Source organism: Propithecus coquereli, unplaced genomic scaffold (genome assembly GCF_000956105.1).
Source record: "Propithecus coquereli isolate 6110/MARCELLA unplaced genomic scaffold, Pcoq_1.0 Scaffold477, whole genome shotgun sequence".
Lineage (NCBI taxonomy): Eukaryota > Metazoa > Chordata > Mammalia > Primates > Indriidae > Propithecus > Propithecus coquereli.
The window spans coordinates 1400474-1418788 of NW_012150585.1; the positions used below are offsets into that span (position 1 = coordinate 1400474).

The following is an 18315-nucleotide window of genomic DNA, read 5'->3' on the forward strand; positions in this document are numbered from 1 at the left end:
ACATATTTATGGGGTACCTGTGATATTTTGCCACATGGGTACAGTGTGTAATGAGCAACTCAGGACAATTAGGATATCCATCACCTCAAACATTTATCATTTCCTTGTGTTGGGGACATTCCAAATCCTCTTCTAGCTATTTTGAAATATACAATAAATTATTGTTTACTATAGTCACCCTACTGTGCTAGGGTGACTATATAGAAAATAGTCTGTCTTCGAAGTGATAGTGTCTTTCTGTGTGCTGATGAGTTGACTGAGGGCTGGCAGCCACTAAGTAGCTTCAGGATAGGGGCTTGTCACTGGAAAGACCAAGACAGGCTTAGAGGGTTGGGACTGTCAGCAACCCCTGCCCTCCCCAACTTCCAGGGAGGGGAGAGGGGCTTAAGGTTAAGGTTATCACCAATAGCCAATGATTTAACCAATGAAGCTTTCATAAAAACCCAAAAGGACAGAGTTCAGAGAGCTTCTGAATAACTGAACACATGGAGGTTCCTTGAGGGTGCCTGAAGAGGGCATGGAAGCTCTGTGCCCCTTCCCACGTTCCTTGCCCTATGCATCTCTTTATCTGTATTCTTTATAATATCCTTTATAATAAACTGGTAAATGTAAATAAAGTGTTTCCCTGAGTTCTGTGAGCCACTCTAGCAAATTAATCAAACCCAATGAAGGGGGTCCTGGGAACCCCAATTTGTAACTGGTCAGTCAGAAACACAGATAAAACAAGCTGGAGTTTGAGATTGGCATTGGAAGTAGAGGCAGTCTTGTGGGACTGAGCCCTCAACCTGTGGGATCAGACGCTATCTCCAAGTAGGTAGTGTGGGAATTGAATTGAATTAGAGGACACCCAGTTGGTATCCATCACAGAATTGATTGTTTGCTTGATGTGTGGGACAAAACCCCACACATCTGGTGTCAGAAGTGTGTTGTGAAAGTGTAGTAGGAGAAACTGAGTTTATTGCTATATATTCTCAGCCCTGTATTAGGGGGAGGGGAAATGGCCCCAGAAAAAAGCTGGGCAGACACATGTCTGAAGCTGGTTCCACCCAAAAGATACAGCCAAAGGGTATGGTCGGAGTTCACATTCTAAGGTAAGGAAAAAAAAAAAGAGAGAAACTTGGGCAGAGAACCCCGGCATTCTGCAGCTTTGGAGAACCCCTCACTTTCTTCTTATCAAAGGAAATGGCACTACACAGCAGCAGAGAGAGGGATAGATAAATATTGCACTTTTAAAATACATTTCAAAATTGCTTCTGTTTTATATTTTTATTATTTTGTTTTATTTTGTTATATTCTTATAACTTTAAAACAATAAAGATTTTTTTTTTTAAAGCAACAGCAGGAACTCTGCCTAGTCTCTGAGAGATCAGGAAAGGAATTGGTAGGTACCCTCCATAGTCCCACTCTGGTGCCTATGCCCATCTTCACTGCCTGCCTTCAGGAGCCACAGGAGGGATGGTGGGCTTTGCTGCCATATACCAGCAGGAACCATGAAGGAGGCTGGGTGGAGAGGGCTCCATCGGTCTCCTCTTTATCCACCCCTCCTTCCTGGTCCTGGGCTGCATCTCCCCAAGTGGCCAGCAGAGGGTCCTTTCATTGGCAAACACATTTCAAAGTCATTCTATCCAGAAATGAGAGACTGTCATGGTGGGCAAGGGAGGTATGGTGGACAAGGGACCTGGAACAGTGGAAGCAGAACTGGGTCAGTTCCAAAGTCCCAGTCCAATTCCTTTTCAGCTCCCATGGACCCTGCTAACCCTCCTTTTTTCATAGGCCCACAAAGCTGCTTAGCAACTGCTTGTCCCATAAATCCCTGCCCAGAGCAGCCTGTGTCGGTTAGATTAGCTCCTGGTACTAAGCTGAGATAGGAATTTTCTGCTTCTGCCTTGCTCCTCTTAAACCAATTATCATCAACACTTACATGTCTGGGTCCAAGGAACCTGCCCTGGATGGAGGCTGTGTCTCGGTAGTAGGGGTGAGGGAGTCTGAGGTGGGAGTTGGGAGGATCCTAGACAAAGGGGATGCTCAACCTCAATGAATGGGAGGAGGTCTATCTGGGCATTGAGGGAAAGTGTGTAGTGGGAAACAGGGAGTTTGTTCTGAGGAAAGTGAGGTCGAGATGAAGGAAAGAAGGTTCTTTCGAGCAATGCTTCTCAAAGTGGCCCCTGGACTAGCAGCATCAGCATCACTTGGGAACTTATTAGTATTACAGAAATGTAAATTCCTTGGCTCCACCCCAGATACTGAATCAGAAACTCTGGGAGTGGAGCCCAGCAATCTGTGTTTTAATAAGCTCTCCAGATGATTCGAATGTGAGCTAAAGTTTGAGAACCACTGCTCTTGAGTTATGAGGTCTATTCTAGGAGTTAGAAGTGTGTGTTCTCAGGAATCAAAGGTCCATCTGGGGGGAATATGTGGTGGGAGTGGGAGTCTCTCCAGAATGGAGAGGGTCTGTCCCAGTGGACCTCTGGAAGGTTGGAAAGGTTCTTTATCTTAGAATGAGAAAGGTCCATTCAGGGGATGGAGATGGATCTGCTTTATAAAATGGGCAGGTGACAATATTAAAAGAATGAAGAAGTTTGTTATAGTAGATAAAACCATAGTTTAGAATCACTAAGAGCCGGATTTGAATCCCTGGATCCATCATACTAGCTGTGTGACTTCATATTTGTATTTAACTTTTCTGAGCCTCAGTTTCCTTATCTGAAACATGGGAAGATAATGCTGACCTCATTAAGTTGTTACGAAGACAACTGTTCAGTCAATGGATATTTATTGAGTGCACTTTCTGTGTACAAATTCTAGGAATGTAGGGATGAAATAGACCTAGTCCTTTACTCAGAGATCAATCACATCTCTAGGTTCGGTGTCCAGCACATAGTAGGCATTCTATAAATAGTTTCCCCTCCTTTGCCAAGGAAATGGGAGATTTTCTGGGGGAAGGAAATGAGCCTGAACCACGGTGTTACCTGAAGTGTAACAATGTATGGTCTATTCTTGAGAATAACAAATAATCATCTATTACTAAGTACGTGGATACTTGAAACTCGTAAGAACCTTTGGAGGCAGATATATGACATTTTTTGTCATCCTTGTTACACAGATAAGGCTCAGAGAAGTGGAGAAATTTGCTTAAGAGTACAGAACTAATAAGATAGTGCCAAGGTTAGAATGCAGATCTGATTCCAATCAGGACATGGAAGATTTGCTCACAAAATGGAGAGAGGGTGTTCTAGAGAATGGAGGAACCTGTTGCAGGGAAGGGAAGAGCCTTTGATGGGGAATGGGTGCAGGGCGGAGGTTCTAACCCGGGGAATGGAAGGTTCATCTAGGAGAGTGGCTCTCAACTTTGTCTGCCCAGTGGGATTATTTGTGGAGCTTCTAAAAATACTAATGCCTGGGTCCTGCCCCTGGATATCCAGAATGAATTGGTCTGGAGTGGCACCTGAACATCCTTTGATAGCCCCTGGACAGAGGCTAACTTGAGAGCCTCTCAGATAAGGGTGAGGACCACTGCATGGGGGCATGGGGTAGGAATCCCACGGGATGGAAAGCTGATAGATGACTTGGAAATGTTGGGCTCAGAAGATGGGGAATGAGCGGTGGTGTGTTCAAGAAAGGGAGGAAACTTACCTGGGAATTGGAAAATTGTGTGTCAAGGAATGGAGTGGGGTGGTGTTAAGAGATGGAGATTAACTCAGGAAGATGAAGAACCTGTCTAGAAAATAGAGGGAGATAGTCCATTTGAGAGTAAGGTTCTGAGAGGTTCAGTTAGCAGGATGGGTAAAAGCAGGGCCTTTGGGGTTCAATACCTGCTCTGCTACTAATTAGACATGCTGCTTGGGCATATTACTTAACCTCCCTGTGCCTCAGTTTCTTGATCTCTACGGGGGTTGTAAAACCTGCCTCATAGGGACATTCTGAGGATTAAATGAGATAATGCCTGGTATACAGTAGTTGCTCAATAAATGCAACTGTTGGAGGATGGGAAAGTCCGCAGTAGCGCCTTGGAGGTTAACTTGGAGAATGGAGGATCCTTCTGGAGAATGGGATGGTTGGTCCTGAGGAATTGTGGTGATGTGGGGCATGGGGTGGAGGGAAAGGCTGGATCGAAAACCCACATAAAACTCACAGTTACAGGATGGGGCCTGGAGATGTCCTCCAGGGGCCGCCAGCTTACAGGGCTGTGGAGAGGCAGGCGAGGGGGGAGGAAGCGGGGGAGAGGTTTGACTGCTAGTAACCTTTCAGCTGCAGCAGTAAGAAGAAGCCTTGGGGTGGCAGCTGCACCAGCAGCCTCAGCAGCCTCAGCAGCCTCCCCTCCCATCCATCTCTGCCATGTGACAGGTGGGAACTTAAAAGCTCAGGCTAGCTCTTGGCTAGCTAACCTACTTACCCCTTGAAGACACAGCGGCTGGGGTGGGTAGGGACCAAGAGGGATTGCCTGAGAAAGGGTCAGAGCAGAGGAAAGCCCCAAACGTGCTCTTGGGAATCTACGTTTGAAGGTTTGTGGGGCAAGGGAGAGAATGCACAGGTGTATGAGATGTCAAAGGCAGTGTCTGTGCTTGCCCTGGCACACAGGTGCCTCCAGGATCACGCGTGTGCCTGTCTCGAAGGCCCGAATCTGGCTGGGTGAATAAAGATTTCCACAGTCGAAGCTGCCACTTTAACCTTGGAGCTGCCTGCAAGCTCTCCCAAAGCTGCTACCCTCTGTCCCTTCTTAACTCATGCCCCTTGTTCCTCCTTAAATAATGCCCTCACTCTTAGAGAGGGCAAGTGTGAATGCGGAGAGGGGAGGATGTTCTTATGTCCCAAGACTCTTGCTTTTTTGAAAGCCTTTGTACCTAGTTTGGAAATTTGTGGTAGGAGGCCTGAACTCAGGGGGTAGAACCGAGGGAAATTGGTGGGTATGTGTGTTCAGGCAGAATGACAGCTTCACGATCCCTTGAGAGTGATGGAATCTGAGCCCCACTACCCCCCACCCCCACACACACACCATTGTCTTGTCTGTCTTCCAGGGGCCTGTCCCCACTGAGTGACTCCAGCTCTCCTTTCTTCGGTGCAGCCAAGTCAGCGGGTCCTCGCCAACCCCCAGTCCTGGGTCCACAACTACACGCCCTCAGGCCCCCGCCCCACGGACGCCGCTCTTTTCTTCTCCATCCTTATCTCCCGCGGGCTATGGGGCGGCGCGGGCCCTTTAAGAGCAGCGGGACCGACTAGCTTGGAGAAGAGCGCAGTCGCCCGGCGGGCTCGGAGGACACCTCGCCGGGGACGGCTCAGGGAACCGGGTGTGCCCGGCCAAGAGGAGTCGAGGCGCGACCTCAACTGCCCCTCCCCAACCTTGTCATCTCCTGTGACAGGAGGCTCGCCTCTCCTGTCTCGCGTCCTGTCCTGGCCCCGCCCCGGCCCGGGCCACCGGGACCGGGAGCCGGGACGCGGGTGCCGCAGCCCGAGGCAGGTAAGGAGAGCCCTTACTCTCCATCCCCGGCCCGTGGCCCCGCTAAGCTAAGCATCCGGGCCCCGCACCGGCCCAGGGGCGCGTCAAGGTGACTAGACATGCGGGAGACGGGGTCTTAGCTGGCCGTAGGGGCTTTGAGTCTGGGCGGTGCGCCTGTCTTCGGGAGCGCCTGGGGCGCGCGGGCCCAGGGGCGCGGGCGGGAGGGGCCGGCCTGGGCGTGAAACCCAGAGGTGGGGAGGGGGACGCAGCTGGAGGCCCAGAGCCTTCCCCGGCCCACCCTGCGCTCACCCTGTCAACCTGACCTCCTAGCTGGCAGCCTCTTCTCCCCTGCCCCCCATCCCTCCAGTCCCCAGGGGCTGCTGGCCTGCGGGGTAAGGAGATTAGAGGCGCCTCAGGAAGGAAGAAATGGGTGAGGGCTTCCAGGGACCCGGCTGGGGCCCGGCTGGGGCTCGCGCTGCCTGGGACCGACCAGAGGTCGGGACTGAGCATCGCCGTGTTTCGGGGTGGGGGGCGGATGCCCAAGCCGTGGCCGGCGAGTGGGGCGCTAACAGTCTCGGATCTGCCCTAAGAAGGAGGCGGGGAGTGGGGTGGGGGCAGCATCAGAACACAACGGAGCTTTGCGCGGAGACTTGGGGGTCTGCCCCGAACTAAGCAGGCCTTCTCCCTGCAGGCGGGCGGCGTGATGGCGGAGAAGGCGCTGGAGGCCGTGGGCTGTGGACTAGGGCCGGGGGCCGTGGCCATGGCCGTGGTGCTGGAGGACGGGGCGGAGCCCCCTGTGCTGACCACGCACCTGAAGAAGGTGGAAAACCACATCACGGAAGCCCAGCGCTTCTCCCACCTACCTAAGCGCTCAGCCGTGGACATCGAGTTTGTGGAGCTGTCCTATTCTGTGCGGGAGGGGCCCTGCTGGCGCAAAAGGGGTAGGGAGCCATGGGCCCTCTCTGAGTTGCCTCCCCAGGAGCAGGAGGCCGGGGTGTCCCCTGTCCAGCGAGTCCTGTACCAGAGGGCCCTGTGGGAACACTGACATCTGACCCCAGCCCCTCTCTCACTGTGCACACAGCTGAGGTGCCAGGATCTGCGCTCCCCGCACCTGTGAGCTCGGTGGGACTCTAGGTTCAATTGGATATGGAAGCTTTCTCTTCTGAAGAGACCTATGGCCTTTGGTCCTTCAGTGGTCCTTGATGAGGTTTCCCGCTTTATTTTTGTGGAGGATTCCTGCCCGCCAGGGCTGGTCTGAGAAAGTGGGGGGCTGTGTCTGCAGGGCTTAACAATACCCTTGGACCTAGTTTTAAAGATGTTCTCATTCCTATCATCTTACTCCATTCTCACCACAGTCCTCCAAAGCAGGGAGGGTGGGGGTTGGGCAGGGTACATGTCATCTCCATGTTACTAATAAGGAAACTGAGGCCTAGGGAAGTTCAGTGACTTGACTAATGTCACACAGCTAATAGGTAGCGGAGCTGGGACCTGACGTCTGATTTCTCAGCTTCCTATACATTATCCTTGCCTCTCTCTTAACTTCCCTGGTACAACAGTCCCATCCCCTGCCCTTTCCCTCCTGTCAGGACGGTTCGCCTGGACCCTGACCATCCTCTGCATGCCCTGTCCTGGACATCTTGAGCTGGCAACAGAGAAGCTGGGGCTGTTTCCCAGAGCCAGGGCGTGGGCCAGGGGTGGGGCTGGGACATTGTTCTCTGAGGTTTAAGAAATAGATTTGGGGTGCCTCAGAGCAGGGCTGAGCATGAGTTATCTCTGCAGTCTCCACCCTCACTCCCAGGAGTGACCGAAAGGTCACAGGGCCAATGGAAACGGAGGCATCTGGGCTCCCTGCCCAGCGCCCTATCCCTAAGCAGCCTCTCTAGGTCCTGAGACCAGCTCTGGGCAAAACGTTATTTCCTTAGCCCTCTCATTTCCTCATAACTTTAAGGAGAAACAAAGATAAAAAAGAAAAGTGGGTAGATGGGCCATCTCAATGGTTGCTTCAGCTTACCAGCCTCACCCCCTGGTACCCCTGACTGGGTCCTTCCCTCCTTGTGACCTTGCCAGCCCCATTCTGCTCTACTGGCCATTTTGCCATCTCTTTCATCCCTTGCCTCTTTCTCTGCCCTCTACCCTCCCCTCTCTGCCTTCTCTTTTCCATTGAATCCCTCTCCCCTTCTCTAGAGGACGCAAAGCAATTAGGGGTAGGCAGAAAGGAAACAGAGCAAGGGGGATGGAGAGAGGGAGAGTTTTCCCAGGTAAGGATTTGCCATCAGCCTCCCCTAATTATATATGGTGTTTCTTATTTTTCAAAACACCTTCCTATTAATTATTATTAATGATCTCATTTAATAGTCACAATAACCCTATTAAGTCCTTAGAAGGAGATATTACTGTCTTTCTTTTCTAGATAAGGAATTGGAAGCCCTAAAGATTGAGTGACTTGACAAAATTGCAAAAGAGTTACTGACCGTTGCAGGACTAGAACACTGGTGTCTCTCCAGCCATAAGTCCTGGCAGGCCCCTCCCGTGCTAAGCAGTTGTACGTTGGAAGTCATGGGTTCCCAGTCACTTGTAAGCTCTGTGACCTTGGGCAGGCTGCTTGCCCTCTCTGGCCTCGCTTCCTTCATCCGTAAACAGGGATGATGAGAATACCCACCACACAGGCTTGTTGGGAAGCTCAGTTGGACAATATCTGTGAAAAGCAAGCGTAAGATGATATTTGTGTTAGGCACAAGTACTTGGCTGAGACTAATTGAGGGGAAGGTTCGTCATTGACAGTTTCTTCTCCTGCAAAAGAGATCACTTCCTGTGAGTGGCTCTGAAAGACATAAGCTGGAGGGCAGCCCCAGACGTTTTCCTGATTGGTGGGGGGAGCACTGAGGCAGAAGGTTGGAGCTCATGGCTTCTCCTCCCCCAGGAAAGAACTTTATGTGTGACCCTGGGTGAGTCATTGGATGTCCCTGGGCCCCAGTTGCCTCATCCATGTTGTTAGAGGAGCAGCTGAGGTGTCAAGCTTTGTAAACCATAAAGCACCATCCAGGCAGTTGGTATGATCAGGACCTGGCTGTGGGCAGGAGCTGCTCCCCCTTCTGACAGGAAGTGTCCAGAGGGACAGCTGGGTCCAGAGCACAGTCCTAGGTGTAGTGGAGGGAGGGTTAAAGATGGCATTCCTTCACTGTCTCTGCTAAGGAGGTAGAGTGGGCAGGGAATCGGGCTCTGCGGGGGTCGGCGGAGGGTGGCAGTAAGCAAAGTGCTAGGTGAGGGATTGGTGTCTCTCCCTTACCAAGGCAGGTCTGCAAAAACAGCAGGCAATGCCCTCCTCATTGGCATCAGCCTTCCTCTCTACTCCCACGTCTCACCAGGTAACTCCATGTATGCTCTGCCCGCTGTTCCAGGATTGTGTTAGATAGATAGATAGATAGATGCTTTTGTACCGCAGAGCTTTTCCTCCCAAAGCCTGGAGGCCCCCTGCCCTCCCTCTGCCTTTTGGAATCCTGATCATCTTTCAAGGCTTAGCTCAAATGCTACCTCTTCCATGAAGCCACTCCTGATTTTCCCCTTGCCCTTCCACCCTCATCGATTCCATTTTCTGCATTCTCATGGCACATTATCTGTACTTCTGTTATAAGCGTTATTTTATTTTCCTTCAGATCATAGATGTTTTCTTGTCTATCTTACCTAGACTGTAACCTTCTTGAGGGCAGAAACTGTGTCTTCCTCATTTTTTTGTCCAGTGTTTGGTACAGAGCTTGGTGTATAGTGCTATCAATAAGCATTTGTCAAATGGAATTAATAACAAAATGTCACTTTTTAAATGCATTCTATATGCCAAGCACTGTGTCATATGCTTTACATATATTATCTCATTGAATCTTTACAACAACCCTATGAGATAGGTACTATCATCCTCATTTTACAGATGAGGGACCTGGAGCTCAGAGAGGTTAAGCAACTTGCCTGAGGTCACACAGCTGGTAAGTGTGGAGCCAGAATTTGAACCCAGATCCACCTGACTCCAAACCGGTGCTCTAAATGCATATGCTGCCTCCCAATGAATGAATGAAAGGTGAGATTTTACTGGGCCATGTTAGGGGCTGTAGAGACAAGCCTGGTGGGCAGAGAGAGCACAAAGAAGGAGGCTTTTTCAGAATGAGGCAAAAGCTCTGAGAACACACACTTATAAAACACTTACTGAGCATCTACTACATGCCAGATAGTCTGCTGAGGTTACAAAGATGAGTAAGACACAGACCCTGCCCCCAAGGAGCTCACTGTCTAAGAGGCTGGGGGAGCGGGGCAAGTGACAGGCACATCGAGTAACGAACATGCTGGAATATGAGAAGTGCTGTGGGGACACAGAGGACAGTCAGCCAGCTCGGGCCTGATGAGTGGGAAGGTTTTCCTGGAGGGGGTGACAGTGATCACTGTGATTAAAGAAGAGGACCAGGGTCTTATATAACCTTGATCCCCTCTCCACACCCATCCATAAGATGTGTGGGTTTTCCCACAGCCTTCAGAAAAGGATTGTCACCTCTGGTACTTTGATATTAGTGGTGGTTGTTTCTAAAGGAACAGGATAAGAGGGATGGGTCATTGTTGGGGCTCTGTGGGTTGCTCCTCCATCCTAACCAGGCACACAGAGTAAGGACTGCCTATTTCACTGACAGCCACGGCTGCCCCTAAGAGTTTTGGGGGTGCCTCTGTTTGCCGCAGCCCTGACCAAAACTCCCTCCCTCCCTTGCTACAGGTTATAAGACCCTTCTCAAGTGCCTCTCAGGTAGATTCCGCCGCCGGGAGCTGATTGGCATCATGGGCCCCTCAGGGGCTGGCAAATCCACGTTCATGAACATCTTAGCAGGATACAGGTGAGAATGAGGCTGGGGTGGAAAGGGGGCAGGACCCAGGAAGAAGGATGCCTGGGGCAGCATGGGAGTTTTGGAAGTCGCTTTGAACCCCATCCCCAACCAACGTCCCCGTAGAGAGTCTGGAATGAAGGGGCAGATCCTGGTCAACGGGCGGCCGCGGGAGCTGAGGACTTTCCGCAAGATGTCCTGCTACATCATGCAGGATGACATGCTGCTGCCACACCTCACAGTGTTGGAAGCCATGATGGTGAGGGCTGGATGGCCATCCCCTCCTCCCAGCAGCCCCCTGCTGTCTGCTGTCCCCACCCTCCCCATTGGCTAGGGGTCAAGGTAGTGCCCCCCTCATACATACCCTTCTTGCCTACTCTCTGGGCCCCAGGTCTCTGCTAACCTGAAGCTGAGTGAGAAGCAAGAGGTGAAGAAGGAGCTGGTGAGTGTGGAAGGGGAGACACTGGACAGCTATTGAGTTCTGGGGCCCTGAGCTAGGGGTGGGAGAGTGGCGGCCAAGCCAGGGACAAGGGACTTGAGGGAGATGCTTTTTGAAGTTGGGGTGGTGCCTGCGGAGAGTAGAGACTCTGAAGCTGACCTGGGGTGGGTGGGGGTGGGGCCAGGTGACAGAGATCCTGACGGCGCTGGGCCTGATGTCCTGCTCCCACACGAGGACAGCCCTGCTCTCCGGTGGGCAGAGGAAGCGCCTGGCCATCGCCCTGGAGCTGGTCAACAACCCACCTGTCATGTTCTTTGATGAGCCAACCAGGTAGCTCTCCCCCTCCTCTCCCACTGGGAGACGCCCCTCTCTCCCCTCGGCCCTGAGCCAGGGCTGGAGGCTGCATCTTCTCCATGACTGGGAACCAGAGCCTCTGTGTGCAGCCTCCTGGGGCCGCGATAAGGGCTTACTTCTCATCTGCATCCTTGCCAAGCCCCATCCTTCCCCCAGGCAGAGACCTGCATGTCCTCCTTGATTCATGCTCCCTCTCCTGTCCCCCACAGCCACCAGCCACCAAGCCCTGTTGATTCTACCCCCTTTTGATGTCTCTCAGATTCTCCCTATCCCATCGCTAGTGCCAGTGCTTAAGTTCAGGACATCATCAACAGACTTGATCTCCTCGTCTCCAGTGTCTCCCAGCCAATCCTTCTTCCCAACAGCAGCCAGGGTGAATTTTCGAAAAGACAAGTGTGGCTGTACCCATTCCCTTTCTTAAAAACATGCAATGATTCTCATTTGTCCTCAGAATAAAGTCAGGTGACTTACAAGGTCCTGGTCTGAACCTACTTCGCCAGCCTCCTGTCTTGTATTTTATGCTCTAATAATACTGAGTTACTTGTAATTCCTTGGTCAAGCCACATGTTCCGTGCCTCTAAGCTTTGCCCATGCTGTGTCTTCTGCTGGAATGCCCTTCACCTCCATGCCTCCTCTTCCACATTCACCTAGCTTAGCTCCTACTCCTTCTAGGCTCACTCAGAAACCCCCTCTGACGACCCTCCAGCACCCTGCTACAGCGGAGCTGAATCCTTCCCCTCTCACCCATGTAGCTATAGCACTTTCCACGTTACCTAAAACCATCTGCGCACTTGTCTATGCCTCCGGACGAGAGTCTGTGTCTTATTTATGCATCATTTTAATCCCAGTGCCTGGCATAAAACAGGTGCTTAATATATGCTTGTTAGGCCAGGTGCAATGGTTCATGCCTGCAATCCTAGCATTTTGGGAGGCTGAGGTGGATCACTTGAGACCAGGAGTTTGAGACCAGCCTGGGCAACCTAGGGAGACCCCATCTCTACAAAAAAATAAGAAAAATTAGCTGGGTGTGGTGGCACATGCCTATAGTCACAGCTACTCAAGAGGCTAAGGCCAGAGGTTTGCTTGAGCCCAGGAATTTGAGGTTACAGTGAGCTATGATTGTGCCACTGCACTCTAGCCTGGGTGACAGAGTGAGACCCTATCTCAAAATATATAAATAAATATATGAATATGTTTTTAAAACTGAACAGTGCTCTGGGCTTCTGGGTACCCCTAAGTGCCTGAACCATACAGGATACTGCAGGATGGGGAAGGGGGGTGGCCAGAGTGACCTCTTCATGCCGGCTCCTTCCCCTTCACGGCAACTGCCCCACCCCAGACACTCCCTTCTGTTGGCTCCACCCATCTCACTGGGCCCCCTGGTGGCCTCTCTCTGGACAGCGGTCTGGACAGCGCCTCTTGTTTCCAAGTGGTGTCCCTCATGAAGTCCCTGGCACAGGGGGGCCGTACCATCATCTGCACCATCCACCAGCCCAGTGCCAAGCTCTTTGAGATGTTTGACAAGGTGAGTGCCTCCAGACCTCAAAGAAGATTGGCCTGAGACGCAGGGGTGGGAGGGGGTTGGTAGAGGTGCTGGTGGGTCCCTGCCTGGCCTATTGGGTGTGTCTCCCTCACCCTTCTCTTTCTGCTGCAGCTCTACATCCTGAGCCAGGGTCAGTGCATCTTCAAAGGCGTGGTCACCAACCTGATCCCCTATCTGAAGGGGCTTGGCTTGCACTGCCCCACCTACCACAACCCAGCTGACTTCAGTGAGTGGGGGCTGTAGCAGGGGCTGGGATGCAGTGGTGGCCAAACCCGGAGCTCAGGTCCTGCACTCAGGCCTCCTGCAGGCAGAGATCTCACTGTCACCTGCCTTTGTCACATACCCAAGGAGGGGCTGACGTGTCCTTGGGAAGTAAGGGTGAATCTTAGCTGAGCACTCTGCTCTGTGTCCCCCAGTCATCGAGGTGGCCTCTGGCGAGTATGGAGACCTGAACCCCATGCTGTTTAGGGCTGTGCAGAATGGGCTGTGCGCCATGGCTGAGAAGAAGAGCAGCCCTGAGAAGAATGAGGTCCCTGCCCCCTGCCCCCCTTGCCCTCCGGTGAGTAGGGGTGAAGAGGGCAGAAAAGGCAGAGTGGGGGAAGGGAGACCAAACCATGGACAATGACTGCCTTGCCAAAGAGGCTGTTCCCCGGAGGCATCGCAGTTGTTGGGTACTACTTGGGATCACCTTCTACTAACAGCTGTGTGACTTTAGGCACGTTACTTAACCTCTTTGAACTTCAGTTTCCTCACTTGCTTATTCATTCGGCAAATTCTTGTTGCGCATCTATAGTATGTTGTCCTCAGTGCTGGCATGGTGCCCATCTGGTAAGCAAGACCAACATTGTCCCTGGCCTAGTGGCCGGTGTGGCTTACTGTCATCTCTGACTTGGAGATGATGACACTACTTCACAGGGTTACTGGGGGGACTAATTAGATAATCACGTAAAGCTCTTAGCACTGTGGCTGGTACAGCAGGTGTTTGCCCAGTGCCAGTTCTCCCCCTTAAATGAGACACTATGACCCTTGAAGATCAGAAAGATTTGTTATTGTTGTCATTATAATCATTATTAAATAATATTATTGTGAAATGGGTGGTATAAAGGAATTATACCCTTAGGGTTAATGTCTGCCAAAGGAGTAAAGAAGTGACTGATCTACTATTGGCCACCACGGGTGTCCATGACTTCCTTTTCCGTCTCCTCCCTCCCGAGTTTTTTGCCTGCTCCTTGCGTCTCTCTCTGAATCTTGCTCTGATTCACACTCCTAAGCTCAGCTTCCAGGTACACGACTCCATGACGGAGGATTCTCCTACAGAGCTGGAGGACCCCTGCCCTGGGGAAGGGCTCAGCGGTTTTCTCATTCACTGAGCTGGGTGGGCTGTGTGGGTGGTGGGATGGGCTCACCTGATCATTTCTTCTGCCCAGGAAGTGGATCCCATTGAAAGCCACACCTTCGCCACCAGCACCCTCACACAGTTCTGCATCCTCTTCAAGAGAACCTTCTTGTCCATCCTCAGGGACACGGTGAGGTGCCAAGTTGGGGCAGAGGAGGCTGGCACGGGCCTGGTCTTGTGGACTGTAGGATCTCAGCAGCTGGGGTGGCAATGGGGCCCCTTCCTCCACAGCTCCCCACCACAATGCATCTATGTGCCAGGGAGGGCAGCTCTCAGTTCCTACCCCAGTGTGGCCTACCCATCCCTGGCCTGTGACACATACCCTCTCCTGGCGATGCCCCCTCCCACAGGTCTTAACTCACCTGCGGTTCATGTCCCACGTGTTGATCGGTGTGCTCATCGGTCTCCTCTACCTGCACATCGGCGATGATGCCAGCAAGGTTTTCAACAACACCGGCTGCCTCTTCTTCTCCATGCTGTTCCTCATGTTCGCTGCCCTTATGCCAACTGTGCTCACCTGTGAGCTGAGCTGCCCTGGGCATGGGGCGTGGGTGTGGGCGTGGGTGCTGGAGCATGGGGCAGGCGCCAGGGTGGCTCCCAGCTGCACCTAATCAGCCTGTGTCCTCAGTCCCCTTAGAGATGGCAGTCTTCATGAGGGAGCACCTCAACTACTGGTACAGCCTCAAAGCGTATTACCTGGCCAAGACCATGGCTGATGTGCCCTTCCAGGTGAGCCTCTTCCTCCTGCCTGCCCACTGCCGCCACCTTGCCTTGCTCCCTCCCTCCTTGCTTGCCTGCCTCCCTCAACCTTGTCACTTTCCTCCCATTCTTTTCCTTCTACCCACTTAGGAAATAGGTGGTGAGTACTCACCACCCACCAGGCTCTGAACCAGGCCCTGGGGATGTAGCAGAGAACTAGACTGACCTTGTGGGACTTATGTTTTCATGGGAACAAACAGAAAATGATGAAAGTAATAACCCTACAAATGACTCTGTAAATCTTATCAGAGGCAGTAGAGAACAGTGTAGGCTCTGGAGCCTAACTGCTACTTGCTAGCTGCAAGATGTTGGGCAAGTCACCTAATCTCTTTGCTTCAGTGTCACCATCTATAAAATAGAATGACATTAGTATCTACCTCAGGATTGTTTGTGAGAATTATATGAGTTAATACACATAAAGTACTTAGAATAGTGCTTGGCACATACTAATGCCAAATAAATGTTAGCTGGTTTTTGTTGTTACTGCCACCACCATCCTGTTCCAAGCACCAGGGCCACCAGTAATCCATAGGGCTCCTTTATGCAAATCAGAAAAAGGTGCCTTTCGTCAGGGTGGAGGCTGCCCTGTGACCATGCTTGGCTTAGTGAAAAGAGCTCAGGCTGGATCTTGGCCTCTGGCTGTCTCTTGATTGGACACCCTTGTGCGGGGAACAACAGTACATAGTGGGCTCAGTCCCTGACCCCCAGGAGTTGATACTCTCATAGGGGGAACAAAACACTCTCCTATGGAGAGTTAATTAATTAACACTATAAGGAATAAGCTTGTCCAGATGGGAAGGACTTTAGGAGTTCAAAGGAAGGAGAAGTCACCGTGCCTGAATTGGTCAGAGTGGGCCCAATGGAAGAGGTGGGACAGGAAGATGAGTGAGGTTCATATAGTCAGGGGACATGTGTCAATCTGGGGGACAGCATGAGCAAGAGTTTGCAGTCAGGACAGGCACGGGCACTCTGGGAATAGGTATTCTAGAGGCTCATGCCCGGGTGCAGCAGAGGGTCTCGGCCACTGTGCCCTGGTGTGAAGTCCACTGCCCGGCTGTGGTCGCTCCCCAGGTGGTGTGCCCAGTGGTATACTGCAGCATCGTGTACTGGATGACAGGCCAGCCAGCTGAGACCAGCCGCTTCCTGCTCTTCTCAGCCCTGGCCACCGCCACCGCCTTGGTGGCCCAATCTCTGGGACTGCTGATTGGAGCTGCCTCCAACTCCCTGCAGGTGGGAGGGCTGGCATGTGGGGATTCACAAGGGGTGGGGGCTGAGGTCTTGTGGGAGGAAACAGGTGCTAGCATAAAGGGTGGGATGGACCTACTGGGAAGCCCTGGGGCCACCCAAGTCCTGGATCTGTCCTGGTCACCCCTATGATGGCCCGGCCCCTTCCCTTCTCCTCTAGGTGGCCACCTTTGTGGGCCCCGTTACCGCCATCCCTGTCCTCTTGTTCTCTGGCTTCTTTGTCAGCTTCAAGACCATCCCCACTTACCTGCAATGGAGCTCCTACCTCTCCTATGTCAGGTCAGTGCCCCTCCCTCTCCATTTGTCCCTGCTCCTGCCTGCAGGAGAACTGTGCCCGGGTCTTCCTGGGTTATGCCAAGTCTGGTGCCTGCCATATTATTCTTTGGGTAGGGGCACGCTGGCAGGCCCCCAGGAGTAACAGCATTGCAGCTAGGCTCTGGCGATTTACCCAGGGAGCGGGGATACTGTGCTCTGGATCCTGTTCTGATGTCTGTGCCTGCCTAGGTATGGCTTTGAGGGTGTGATCCTGACGATCTATGGCATGGAGCGGGGAGACCTGACATGCTTAGAGGAACGCTGCCCGTTCCGGGAGCCACAGAGCATCCTCCGAGCGCTGGATGTGGAGGATGCCAAGCTCTACATGGACTTCCTGGTCTTGGGCATCTTCTTCCTGGCCCTGCGGCTGCTGGTATACCTTGTGCTCCGTTACCGGGTCAAGTCAGAGAGATAGACCTTGCCCCCGGCCTGCGCCCCAGCCCCCGCAGCAGGAAGCCCCCACCCCCAGCCCTTTGGGACTGTTTTAACCTTGTAGACTTGGGCACTGGTTGCTGGTGTAGCTGCCCTCCTCTCCCTTGGTCCTCCACAGGCTGGCTGATGGACTGTGCTTCCAGCCTGGGCCCTGGGAGGGGGGGCACCAGCCCTCCTCACTATGTCTAGGAGTCTTCCCAAATTGATGCTATTTGTAGCTTCCTCCCTACTCTCTCCAACACCTGCATGCAAAGACCACTGGGAGGCTGCCACCCTCCTTGCCCACGGCATCCTCCTCTGTTGTCTGCCTGGGAGCCCCCGGCTCTCCAGGATCCCACTTACAACTGACCAAAGTGGCCCCCTCTGGGGGTCCCCACCACACAAGTGTTTGTAAACCAGGCTGCTATAGGGTTGGAGTTCCAGGGCTGGGCCCTGGTGGGGTCCCCCGTAAGTCCCATTATGGACACAGGAGTGGAGCAGGGAAGGACTCTGGAAGTCTCTTACTCCTCCTCTCCTTCTCCCGACCCCCTGACCCTGGCTGATTTGGACAATCTGCTGGGACAGAAGCTGGGTTTTCTGTCTAGGTCACCACTCTCAATCCTGGGGATTAGAGAGGCTTGGAGCTTTGGGATGCCCCCTCCCACCTCCCCATCACCTTTGGTGGGGGGTAGGGCCTGGTGGCACCTCTGCAATAATGTCTGTGTTCCTCTCCCACCTGCCGCTGGACCTGGAAAATGCACTTTATTCTGGGGGGTGAGTGAGGGAAGACCCAACACTCCTTTCTCGCTGCTCCTGATGCTCGGTCCCATGATGCTCCCTCCTTCTCTGGAGTGACAGGCACATACATGCGAACAGGCAATCTCAGCCCTTCACACTCGCCATCTCCTACAGTGTAGAGGAAGAGAGACGGTGTCGTGGTGGTAGTGTGGGGGGTGCTGTGGGGAGGGCAGTGCCAACCTCCTCCTGGGGAATCCCACTTTGGAGACTCTAAGGATGAGGCTGGCGCTGCCCAGGATGTCTCCAGGATCTGCAGGTGTCTACCCGTCAGTCTTCCCTCCCTCCCAAGCCAGGGGTGGCACAGGGCACTAGCTCCCTGGAGTTCAGGACCCGACACAAGCACAAGCACGGGCATAAGCTGGCCTTGGCCACCGCCACCCCACAGCCCTCCTTTCGTGCTCCACACTGGCATTCTCGCTCCCCTACCACTTCCCCAGCAGCTTGCTGCTCATTCAAACTCCTGTCCACGTCCTTCCTCCCCTTCCCATCAGCAGGTGGCCCCTGGGCATCAGAGCAGCATGCCCTGGGCACCAGGTGGCAGACACACCCAGAGCATGTGTGGCTTTCCTGGTGGCTCCAGGCTCATTCTGCTTCTGATTTCCTCTCCCCCAGGGCTCTTTTCCCCCCTCCTTCCTATACACATCCCTCTGTACCTGCCCTCACGCTGCCACAGGTTCTTCCCATCACACAGAGATGCCAGTTGTATTTGTGGGATTTCACCCGTTATTAATAAAACCTATATTTGTACAGTATGCGGTGTGTAAA

The 18315-nt window shown here is 52.8% G+C and overlaps 1 protein-coding gene across 2 annotated transcripts; it reads left to right on the forward strand.

Moving 5' to 3' along the window:
- Positions 1-5222: 5222 nt before the first annotated feature.
- On the forward strand, positions 5223-18315 carry ABCG4 (ATP-binding cassette, sub-family G (WHITE), member 4). Of its 2 annotated transcripts, none has more exons than XM_012655441.1 (15): positions 5223-5543; positions 6126-6375; positions 10185-10302; positions 10417-10549; positions 10682-10732; positions 10914-11059; positions 12485-12608; positions 12738-12852; positions 13043-13185; positions 14054-14152; positions 14373-14541; positions 14651-14751; positions 15853-16011; positions 16187-16305; positions 16531-18315. In XM_012655441.1, the coding sequence occupies exons 2-15, from the start codon at positions 6138-6140 to the stop codon at positions 16754-16756; spliced, it is 1941 nt and encodes a 646-aa protein (XP_012510895.1). In that variant the 5' UTR covers positions 5223-5543; positions 6126-6137; the 3' UTR covers positions 16757-18315. The 2 variants fall into 2 exon arrangements, with proteins under 2 accessions (XP_012510895.1, XP_012510896.1); XM_012655442.1 differs by lacking the exon at positions 5223-5543 and adding an exon at positions 5748-5826.

Excerpts from the sequence above, each read along its gene's own strand:
- ABCG4 (XM_012655441.1), top strand. The coding sequence starts at position 6,138 with ATGGCGGAGAAGGCGCTGGAGGCCGTGGGCTGTGGACTAGGGCCGGGG. Across the intron at positions 12,609-12,737 it reads TCTTTGAGATGTTTGACAAG|CTCTACATCCTGAGCCAGGG; the intron begins GTGAGTGCCTCC and ends TTTCTGCTGCAG. Across the intron at positions 14,752-15,852 it reads TGGCTGATGTGCCCTTCCAG|GTGGTGTGCCCAGTGGTATA; the intron begins GTGAGCCTCTTC and ends GTCGCTCCCCAG.